The sequence below is a fragment of the Ruditapes philippinarum genome, unplaced genomic scaffold, assembly GCF_026571515.1.
Source record: "Ruditapes philippinarum isolate M1 unplaced genomic scaffold, ASM2657151v2 ctg6065_1_1_1_1, whole genome shotgun sequence".
In the NCBI taxonomy this organism is placed as follows: Eukaryota; Metazoa; Mollusca; class Bivalvia; order Venerida; family Veneridae; genus Ruditapes; species Ruditapes philippinarum.
The window spans coordinates 23,807-36,071 of NW_026851817.1; the positions used below are offsets into that span (position 1 = coordinate 23,807).

The following is a 12,265-nucleotide window of genomic DNA, read 5'->3' on the forward strand; positions in this document are numbered from 1 at the left end:
CAAGATGAAATATAAAGTTAGACAGTCAACAGTAAATAGCCTGGTCAGACTTCAAAGTTTTGTACTTGACTTGCCACTTTTGGTTGCAGTAGTGTCAGGTTAAAGCTTTTTTACAATGTTAAAATAAACCTTTCATATACATGTAAAAGTAATTTATTAAACTATTAATTATATTCTGTACATATTTCAAATAGATTGAATAAAAAAGTTCACATTTCCTACAAACAATCATTTAGGTACTATAAATAGCATTTTTAAAAAGTTTTAATCAGTCTTAAAAGTAAAACATACAACTTTCAATTGAATTTTAAATAAAACAACTGTAAAACAACATACAAAAAACAAAAGTTACCAACTTACATCTTCATGACCATTTTTAGCACATAAATGTAGTGATGTATTTCCCTCATTATCTACAGCACTAATATCAGCACCAAAATGTACCAACAGCAACTGTAATATTATCATTAAACTTGCTGTCTAAATTTGTTAAAAATTTCATATTCACATGACAAAATCATAATTTATTTTATCACATAAACCGCGACGCAGGAGTGTAATAAAGCCATTTAATAAAAACGATATTACACTAGTGTAATAACACTTTGACGTGACGTCATTTGCGCTATATAGAAACATAGCGTTAAAGCGCGCTAATGTTAGCGTTACACTATGGGCGCGTCATTGAAAAATTACTCATTTTAACAGTTTACTGTTCTAATTTTATATATGTGATAAATAGAATATTATATTTGTGTATATTTAATACTAAATTTATTGAACTCGTTGAATAAAACAATATTATGCTCGCCAGAGGCTCGCATAATATGATTTTATTCAACTCGTTCAATAAATTTAGTATTAAACTACACTCATTTAATATCCTCTATTTCCATGTATTAAACTGATATTTATGTACTTTTTGAAAATTAAAAAAAAGCTAAATGAAGGATACTCATATTATTCCTGTGGATCAGAGTCTGACCACTTAGCTCAATAAGGGAAAGCGTTGAATAAGTAACCCAGCAGTCCCTGGTTCAATCCTTAGGAGAGGCAAAATTTCTCCATGATAATTGATCTCAGACATTGAGTTAAAAGTCATTTATCTCTCATTAAATGGCATTAAAAGTTGGTCCTTTCAATACTGGTAAGTTATCCAGGAAAGTCAGTTAGGTGGATTGACCATACAGATATTGCTAAACAAGTGTTAAAATTGACATAAAAACCATAAATACAAAACAAATAAACAAATGCTGAGGTGGGATATTACTTCAAAGAAAGTTTGACATTAAACTTTTTTTAGATGAATCTTACCCTTCAAAATAATCATAAAATTTCACATTTAAGGTAGCTGACTACAATTGTAAAACTTACTGTAATATGACCCTCTATTATAATACTTACAATGATATTTTGATGGCCTTTCTGTGCAGCGAGATGTAGTGGTGTACAACCTAGATAATCTGTAGCATCAGTGAGACACCCATGTTTACAAAGAATGTCTATCAAAGATCCCTGACCATTAAATGCTGCTAAATGCAAAGCTGAAGATATCAAACATACATATTCCTTTAGTAACATGCTCTCTGTGTAATAGAACCATTGAATTAATTAATTAATTAATTAATTAATTAATTAATAATTAAATGTATTATAATACTGAATGTTTCTTACGTCCATTTTCACAGATTCTTTCACTAAGATCATTACACATTTTCACACATTCTTTTTCTAAGATCATTACACATTTTCTCAGATTCTTTCACTAAGATCATTACACATTTTCACAGATTCTTTTACTAAGATCATTACACATTTTCACAGATTCTTTTACTAAGATCATTACACATTTTCACAGACTCTTTTACTAAGATCATTACACATTTTCACAGATTCTTTTACTAAGATCATTACACATTTTCACAGATTCTTTCATTAAGATCATTACACATTTTAACAGATTCTTTCACACATTTTCACAGATTCTTTCACTAAGATCAATACACATTTTCACAAATTCTTTCACTAAGATCATTACACATTTTCACAGATTTTTTTTACTAAGATCATTATACAAAACAAAAACATTTAACTTAGATCATTACACAAAACAAAAACATGTCAGTAAAGAATATAAAATCACCTGTTCTACCCATATCATCTCTAGCTATGGAGGAGACAGCCCCAGAGTTTTGTGAAGATTGACTTGTAATTTCAAAACATTTATCACATGTACATAGAGGGTGACACAGCTTAGTGGAGATATCATCAGTTGTAGGTTTATGTTTCTTCAACATCAGGCTTACTGCAGCTTCATCTCCATACTGGACATACTGAAAGATGTTTTAAATAAATCAAAGGTTTGTCGTGTCAATGACTTATTGCAGAAAGTTGTGATTGTCTACTTGTCAACAATGATACCATGTATAAAATTTAATTAAGAAATAACATCGGTCTTAGCTATGTTTATCGGCTATTTAACACCAGTTTGGAGTTTTGATGGATAGGAATTGGCCACGAAGGCCGTAGGCCCAAGTGGTTAATTTTTTCGCATCAAAACGACAAAACCGGTGTTAAATAGCCGGTAAACACCGCTACGACCGATGTTATTTTTATTCTAACAAGATAAAATAAGGAAGATCACTAATGTTATTTTTCCAAGCAGAAATAACTTCCAGTGCCGATTCTCGTATAACGATGTTCCATTTCACACCCTATTGTTGCTACGATAAAGAAATTATTAAACAAAAGCAATTATAAGAAAAATACGGTTTTTTTCAACAATAAAAACTTACGTCTTACAATGGATTGTGTTTACATCAGTGCCCCATTTATCAATCTTGTATGTTTGAACTGACGTCTGAGTTTATGAATGGGTTGTTTACTTAGGGTGACGTCATTTCGCTGCTTACGGATTGGCGCCATTCTTTTAAAATATTTATTAATTGTTATGGATCAAATATTTGGCGTAGTGTATATGAAATATTATTTCGGTATTGTATGAAAACGAAACATTATAATAACTGAATTATAAAAAAATGCTTTTTTATTGTTGCTTTAAAAGGGTTTGTAAACTATATAATCGAGGTAGAAAACATAACAGCCGCATATACAAGAAGTCCCTAACCAATGTTTAATGGCAGTTTAACACCTTTTTTTTTCTTCTTTGTCTATAGTGCAAAATCACAAGGAGTGTTAGAATTGTTTTTAATTGAAACAAAACTGTTAATGAAAAATTGTGGTTCTATATAAAGTTTTCTGGAGAAGAAAAAAAGACTCCAATGTGTACCTGTATATAGCATTTAAGCTGCAAGAGGGAACCAGGGTCAAAATAATTAAATTTTCATGAGCTAAACTCAAAATCTTTATCTAAACTCTTTGCCCACCTATTAAAGATGTGTATGAATATGTTTCACTAGAAAACAGTATTCAAATTTATCATATATTGGAGGAAAGTGTGGAATTCAACCCAAATCAATTGAAATGCTGTTATAGCAATATTCCCACTAAATGATGATACAAAAAAACGGCTTTGATGAAATGAAAATTAATGGACTAACTGAACTAACAGAAAATATCATATTCAATGCATACTTTAGACATTCAGATGAAAGGATGACTTACTTGAAAGAATTTATCTTTGCTGGTTGTTGTACTTCCAGATGTCTGTCTGCTAAAGCCTGTTTCTTTACCTTGCTGAAAATCAATATAACCAATAATGAGTTTAATTACAGTGTTGTTGGGCATATTAATTGCAAAATCAAAACTCACTAGTGCTGCAAACATCTACTTTATATTACTTATCAACTCCAACCCTTTGAACTCTCTTTCTTTTAAAATTTACATAATACAACATTCATTTGTATATTATCATATTTGGTATAAACAAATGTCTTAGACCTTTAAAAAAACATGACAATAATGGCATACACAATATACACACAACAGCAACAACTATCCCTTAAAATACTGTCAAGTGTTTTCATAAAAACAGTCTTGACATAGTTAATTTCAATGTCAAATGTGTTGCTTATTTAGAGATGAACTTAAAATGCTACTAAAATGCATAATTCTGGTAATAAATAAAATTTACTAACAGAAAAAAAACAGATAGGATTATTGACAGAAAGTGTCTTGCACCTATATGCTTCATTATTGTTGTTGTTGTTGTTTTTTAAGTCATGTCAAAATTATACATGTAAATGATATATAGTAAATTTTTAGCTTAAATGATAAATGACCTTTGTTGCCTCACCAAGCGTTATTTAAATTAAGTTTTCCTGATACCATCTTCACATGAAAGATTTTCTACATCTCTGGTGGGATTCAAACCTACATCTGTGATGTGCAAGTGATTCACACTTATAAACCATAACCACTCAGCCAGGGAAGCCCCCTTTTGATTTCTTTACACATGTATACACAATGAGCAAACATTAATGGCACATTATGTCTTAGAAAAATCGTAATTTTTTTAATTCTTAGAAATGTCTAACACGCGTTTATAGTGTTTTAATAATAGATTTAGAGCATGTTACTTGTTTAACAACCAACAAAAGTAACACTGAATGTGCAGTAATGAGTCGTAAAGGTAGGAAAATGTAAAGAAAGTAGTATTGTGACTTCCATACAAAATACTAATTCAATATGAATATAGCACTTGCTAACAGAGCAAAAGAAGCAAAAGAAAAGTAAAAGTTGTTTACCTTCAAATTGCCTGAACTGATGTAATCCAGGGCAGCTTCTATTGTTGCCAAGTAAAAACTGTAACAAAATATTGGATGATAAATAGTTATAACCTTTCCACTCTAAACATCTTAAATTGTTGTCACTTTCAATAACTAATCATCATTTTGATAAATTTAAAAAATATGTTCAAACTTAATAGCTAACAGTGAGGACCATAATCAAACATAATGGATATGCCAGCTGATCTTGGTCTGCATTGGTCATATGGGTAGATTCATTTGCACACCAAGAGTGTAATATATATATAAAGACATAATTGAGCCGCGTCACGACAAAACCAACATAATGGGTTTGCAACCAGCATGGATCCAGACCAGCCTGCGCTTCCGCGCAGTCTGATCAGGACCCATGCTGTTCGCTATCAGTTTCTCTACTTGTAATAGAGTTGGTAAGCGGACAGTATGGATCCTGATCACTGTGCGAATGCATCCGCGCAGGCTGGTCTGGATCCATGCTGGTCGCAAACCCATTATGTTGGTTTTATCGTGACGCGGCTCATATATATATCTTGCTGCAATAATAAACAGTTAACATTTATTTTCTAATATTAAAACACTTGTTACAATTCAGTAGAAATGCAATAGAAGTTATCAAGAGCTGTTAGTAGGACAGCATGCTTTAATATATTGCTTGATAGTAAAACAAGAGCTTGGATTATGTAGAGTTTTCTAAAATCATAAAAGGGCCATATTTCTGTCAAAACCCAAGTTACAGTTAGTGTCCTTGAATAGTGACCTCCAATTACCCTCTCAAGTAAGTGTGTGAAGTTTAAACCAGTTCCCTTTAGTACTTTTAGAGATACCAACTTGCACGCAAAAACTTCACAAAAGTTTTGGTTAAAGATAAATGTAAGTATGAGGTTTAAAAGCTACCTGAACTCATTACTTTCTGTCATTTTGGCAACCTGGAAATACTTCATGTACATTAGATTAGCTGTCCTGAAAATACACGGAAAACACTGTTAAAATGTTAATGTTATTTGTAAGCAAATGGCCTTTGTATAAAAAAGACATACACATAGATTTCAAAAATAAATTCTGATGATTCTTACAAGGCTTAAGCTTGCCTGGTATACAAGTTCATTTCATGTCCTTTACAACTGTTCAACAGCAGAAAAATAAACTTTATTATCTTGATTACTTAAGTACCTGTCAGAACTAGAACAGTGTAGTTTAAGGATACAAAAACTATCCAGTCAAAAAATCTGGAAAATGGGTGATCACTTGGAAGAAATGAAAACGTTTTGTCATTTGGATGTGGTAAAATTAACCACAAAGGCCAAAGGCTTGAGTGGTCAATTCCTACACATCAAAACTCCAAACAGGTGTTAAATAGCCGATAAACACAGCTTAAACCGATACTATTTCTTAAATACATATTAGGTATTTATATAAAGTATAACTTACCAGTTAGCCATCTGAGATTTGATAATGAGGTATATCAATAAAGGCAACAGCTCATCAGAGGACATCATTAAACCTAAAATGTAAGAATTAAGGTCGTTGACTTCAAACCACTTCTGTTCAGCTGTAGGTTTGTTTTGTGTTTTACGTCACATCAACACAGTATAGGTCATATCGCGACGTTCCAGCTTTACTGGTGGAGGAAGACCTCAGGTGCCCTTCCGTGCATTATTTCAGGCACGAACGGGCACCTGAGTAGAACCACTGACGTTCCGTAAGCTAGCTGGATAGCTTCCTCACATGAAAGAATCCAAAGTCCCTGTCTGGATTCGAACCCACAGCGGTGAGGGGCAAGTGGTTTGAAGTCAACGACCTTAACCACTCGGCCACGGACGCCCCACAGCTGTAGGTTTAAGCCACTCAAGCGTCTTTGGATTCTTTCAAATGAGAAAGCTACCCAGCTAGCTTATGAAATGTCTGTGGTTCTACTCAGTTGCCCGTTTGTGCCTGAAAGAACACACAATGAGGCACCTGAGGTCGTCCTCACTAGTAAAGCTGGAAAGTCGCCATATCACCTAAACTGTGTTGGTGCCACGTAAAACCCAATAAAAAATAAAATAAAAATGATGACTACCTCAACTGGTGTAAGACATGGCATGTTATAACAATATTTAGGCAGCAAAATGCTAGCCATTCAAAACAATGAGTCTGATGTAGTAACTTCTCAATACAGTAATTATCATTGGATATGACTGTGGAATTATCAAGAACTGCTGTAAATTTTAAAAGTTAATTTCCTTTATAATATTTTTTAGGTCAAATAGAGACAATAATTTCTACTAATAAAGGTAAACATTATGTCATCATAAAATAATAGTAGAAAATTTTGACTTCTGAGGAAGCTGTATACATCTCAATCCTATATTTAGAAACTTTTTCTTTTTATCTTTAGAAAATTTGGCTTTTAAGCTTACCAATTAAATACTAGGTTTTATCCAATTATATTTTTTCATTTCAAATAACATTGCATGATTAAAATTAAATTAAATATATGCTCAAAGTTGTTGAGTGTCAGACATTTTATGTGCAACAGTAAAAAAATACTTTGGCGTATTTTTTCAATTTTTAGGCACTAAAAAAATAAAGAAAATTTGTTTTGTTTTTTCATAAATATACTAAACATCTCTAATCAAACAGATAACATCCCCATTTTTACTTGCACTACTAGCAAGTGAAAATCTTGCAATAATCTTACTTTAGAGTAAACAAAATAATATAATTCATGCAAAACACACATACATCCTTTTATCATTTTTTTTTACTTTCTTTGAAAGGAAAATTAAAATATTTTTCTCAAGCTAATAGATAAGTAAAATACCTTCATTTTCCTGTGATTTAAACAGCGGTTTTGTCAAAGCCGTTACAACTCTCTTCAAACACAGAACCCTTCCAAGTGGAGTGCTAAACTGGTTTAATCTGGAAACTTCCTTCTTAGCATATGGTAAGTTTTCCTCAAACTCTGATCTAATGTCCAGATTGTGAAGTCGAATATCTAGCAAGTTTCTCGTCATCTTGTTAATGAGGGCATCCGAAGATTTGACACAAGCTGTGATTGTAGTAAACAAGTGTTTATGTACAGCATTCATCATATATGTCTGAAATATAAGTAAAATACAGGTGAAATTGTTAAGAATAAAGTACTAATACCAGATAATACCCATTGAATACAACACATTTACATGAAAGACATTTAAAAAACAACAACACAGCAAATATAGATGAAGAATATTAAACTACAAACAAGGGCTGTCTATAAGATAGCTTGTTGACTATTCTCAGTGTGTGATAGTAAAACAAGAGCCTGGATAAGGTAGACTTATCTTATTTCAGCAAGGGCCATAATTCTGTCAAAATCAATTTTAGAATTATGGGCCTTGGACATATGCTCTCAAATAAGTGTGTGAAGTTATGGATATACCAACTTGCATGCAAAATCTTATACAAAATGTGATGCCAACACATTGGTGAATACAACAGCTCTCCCTATTCTATGAATCAATTAATAAGAGGGATAACATTAGAAATTAACAAGATCTATCAGATGAACAGTTTGCTTGAGTCATTTCAGAGCTTGACAAAAGTTAAGCAGGAGTCTTTTATATCTTACAAAAGTAAATAATTAATTCTGAATGGATTCTGACTTAAAATTTTGGCATAAATTTGATTGCTGTCATACTAATTCTTGACTCAATAAGAAAGTTTAATTCTTGTAATAAAGACTTAAAGCAATTAAATCAGTGTATGTATTATCATTTTCTATTCTTGTTTGGTAAATTATTTTAATGCTATAATGTTAACTGTAAAGAATTATATACAACGTTTCATGTCCTTACCTCAACAGCTACCTTTAAACTGGCCATGAACATGTCTTCTTGTTTAACAAGTTTTTTCTGCAATAAATTTTATTCAAAATTAAATTATTATAACGCTGGATATTTTCACTTGTATACAATACATTTACATGTATGTCTTTGAATATTCTGAATTTCAATTTGAAAATCTTATTCCAGTTACAGACTGAAAAGTATTCACTCACTTAACGTTCTAGGCACCAGTAGAAACTTGTTTTTTTTTGTTTGTTTTTTTTTCAAATTTTTTCCAAATAAACTAAAAAACAAATTCATAATTGTGGATGGAAAATACCAAACATGCCAAGAACTCTGAATACAAGCTATGTAGACCCAAGCTGTCTATTTAGCTAAGATTGTATGAAATGGCGGACTTTATCAATACTGTACAGACAAAACATTCAATATCTCTTTTGGAATTATTAAACCCAAAAGCTGCCCTAACAGGAAAATGGTTCAATGCCAATCACATTAACCTGTCAGCTATGCCTTAAAGCAAATATATTGTTTAAATAAGAATCTATTTACATACTTCTCAAGTTTTCATTGTAGAAAATCAATCGCAATTATTTTTCCAGTATTACTTTACCTTTAACTTTTAATATCTGAAAAATCATTGATTTTTTTTATTTAATTATTTAAAAAGTTAGAAAACCTATTGGAAACCTTTGACAAATATAAACGCATGGGCTATTCACAGACATACATGTAAATAGCTGCCAATGTTCAATGTAATTCGAAATAAACAGAATAAATTTTTTTTAGAAGTGATTGTTTTCCCTTTATGTTGGAAGAACAATCTGCATAAAAATTTTCTATTTAAGTGATCTTTTAGAACATTCTGCACTAAATGCTTGCTGATTATTGATCTTTTAGAAGAATCTTTACTTCATACTTTCATGATTTATTTTATACTTTCTATGAACAACTGCACTTGTTACTTACTATCTGTGGATCTTTAGTACAATCTGCATAGGCCTTGGTTACGTGGGATGCTACCAGATCCTAGAATATGATAACAAAAGATTGTTTTTCTAAATAAAATCAATCATCCTCTATAGTTATTCAATTTTTTACTCAATGTTTTATAACTATTTCTAGCATCAGCATCGTTTACTTCCACTAAATCAGTATTTTCCAATACAAATTATCTAGAACCAAATATAAAATAACATTCGCAACTTTGTCTAATTTACAACAAACAGAAAAAATTATTTTGAGTCAATTTATCATCAAAAGATGGTAGACACAATGTATTTATATACAATAATATCACAATCATCCAGAATTCAGATGTACATGTATAAAGAATGGATAAGTTCACCTGACATTTTACTGAAATCAACCCAAATCATGTCTTTTAAATTAATGTTATAAAACATTACAAATGTATAATGATACAGTGATACTATAAACATACTGCAAAGATTAGGAATGCTGTCAGCTGTCCCCTCAAATCTCTGATACTCCCCGCAAAATATCTTCAACATCTTGTCAAAATTTTCTTTTGTTTTACTACTACCTACAACACAGCATTATAATTCATCTTCAATACTTTATATATTACTATCAATTCAAATGTATGTTAATATATGTTCAGCTTTTGTTCACTCTTTTGGTAACAGGTCCAATACTGTCCAAACAGTAAATTTTTTAATCATGAAAAACGTCTCAACAACAGCCTATCTTTATTTGTTTTCAGAACCTGTCTTAACAATAAAAACAACACTGTTGCCAGTCTGTACAAATATCTCAGTAAAAGCAGCATTATGTTCATGTATATATGCCCAAGATTAATAAATATAAGAGAAGAGGTGGCCTTATAGATAAGGTGTCTGCCTCTCAACCAAGGGATGGTGGGTTCGAGCCCTACTCAGGTCAAGATCATGATTCCTCATGGTTAGTTCCAGAAAGACTTGAATGTGATAAATATAACTTGCAAGAACTTGTTCTGCAATCAAACTAAAATAAACTTTAAATTCATAAATTAATAGCCAGTCTACAAACTTTATAACAATGTCTGGTAGAAAACAATTTGCTTAAAGCTACTTGTTTATCATTAAATAATAAATTCCTTTAATGAACATGTTTGTTACTTGTGGAGAAAAATGTCAGAATAGGTAGAACAAAGATTCACAAGATAAATTTAGAGTTTCAAAGCAAATGTGAAAAACAATAAATTTAAGAAAATTTGGTCAAATTTTACCTTGAATGTCCCAAAGTATATGTATACATTCATCATAGGTGACAGGAATTTTGCTCCAGTCTGAATCTATCCCCTGAATCTGATGAATCATCTATTTCAATAAAAAATAAACTTTTCAAAATAATGGCATAAAATAGGCATTGATACAACATCACAACAAAGCAGGCTAATTCAGTATAACTGCTTAAATATTAGATCTTAAAATCTGTATAACAAACAATGATCAATATCAAATTCAAAGCAGGTAAAGACCATCTTCAAATTCAAGTGACAAGTAACCTTATCAAAAATTATTTCTTCATGGTAACCTTATCATATTAGACAGACTAGATGATAGAAAAAATAGATAGAGTTAGGATGCAGCAATCAAATTTGAGCCGCGTCATGACAAAACCAACATAAGGGTTTGCGACCAGCATGGATTCAGACCAGCCTGTGCAACAGCACAGTCTGATCAGGATCCATGCTGTTTTGCTATCAGTTTTCTTTACTTGTAATAGGGTTTGTAAGCGAACAGCATGGATCCTGATCAGACTGCGCAGGCTGGTCTGGATCCATGCTGGTCGCAAAACCCGTTATGTTTGTTTTGTCATGACGCGGCTCATTTCATTGTGTACAACAAATCAGCACTTCTTCCTTATAGGTTGCACTGTAATTTATCATATCAATTGACTATAAACCTTTTTGCATCAGTGAAAACAACATAAAATATTTCTGTGTGTCAAAGTAAAATTAAAAGTCAAGTTGTTTGATTTAAGAGAAAGCGAGGCCTTTAAGAGGAAATGAGCCCCTAATACCTTAAAACTTGGACATAAAAAAACATATTCATGTAACATACAACAAGACATACAGGCACGAACAGATGCATTATAAATTGGGAAAATTTAGTACAGTAATCTAAAAAAAATTCTTTTTTTTTCCGATTAACAATGCACACATGTTAAGGATATTTTCACTCCAAGCATCTATGAAAAAGTTTGGACACAGCTGATCAAATGAAATATTTTTTTGGAAAAAATTTTCAAATTTTACATAGAATTTTTAACACTCTGCAATTGTAAAAGGCCTATATATTCTTTATCTATTTTATGCAAAGCAAAATCACTGCTTACATGTCTTCTATAATGGTGTGAAATCAATAAAAATGGGAATTAAAACATTAAAAGCTTTTTTAAAGCAAGATACAATGTCCCTGTATTCTTTATGAGAATACTACCTAAGGCAGCTTCCATCAATTTCAATCAATTCTCTAAGATAAATTGTATTATTTATTAAAGTGAACTGGGAAACTATTCCATAAAATAAAATGAAACTTGATGTGGTGATTTTCCCTGTAATGTGAATTGAAATAATCTACTGATCATGTTTTCCTGTAAACATAAAATTTATATGTACTGATCTTGTGTATTTTTTTTCCTGTCACATTTCTTCACACAGTGTGAGACAGTTTAAAAACCTATGGCTGTGTATTTACAGTTTTACAAAATGTTATAATAATG

The 12,265-nt window shown here is 31.3% G+C and overlaps 1 protein-coding gene across 1 annotated transcript in view; it reads right to left on the bottom strand.

The window, feature by feature from the left end:
- The window catches only part of LOC132740348 (ankyrin repeat domain-containing protein 27-like), a 29,278-nt gene that overhangs the window by 14,545 nt on the left and 2,468 nt on the right, over window positions 1-12,265 (bottom strand). Inside the window, 12 exon segments of the mRNA XM_060728233.1 lie at window positions 361-453; window positions 1,405-1,544; window positions 2,144-2,333; window positions 3,625-3,696; window positions 4,707-4,764; window positions 5,622-5,687; window positions 6,156-6,228; window positions 7,531-7,807; window positions 8,546-8,602; window positions 9,506-9,565; window positions 9,946-10,082; window positions 10,767-10,857. Coding sequence (XP_060584216.1) covers window positions 361-453; window positions 1,405-1,544; window positions 2,144-2,333; window positions 3,625-3,696; window positions 4,707-4,764; window positions 5,622-5,687; window positions 6,156-6,228; window positions 7,531-7,807; window positions 8,546-8,602; window positions 9,506-9,565; window positions 9,946-10,082; window positions 10,767-10,857 — 1,314 coding nt within the window.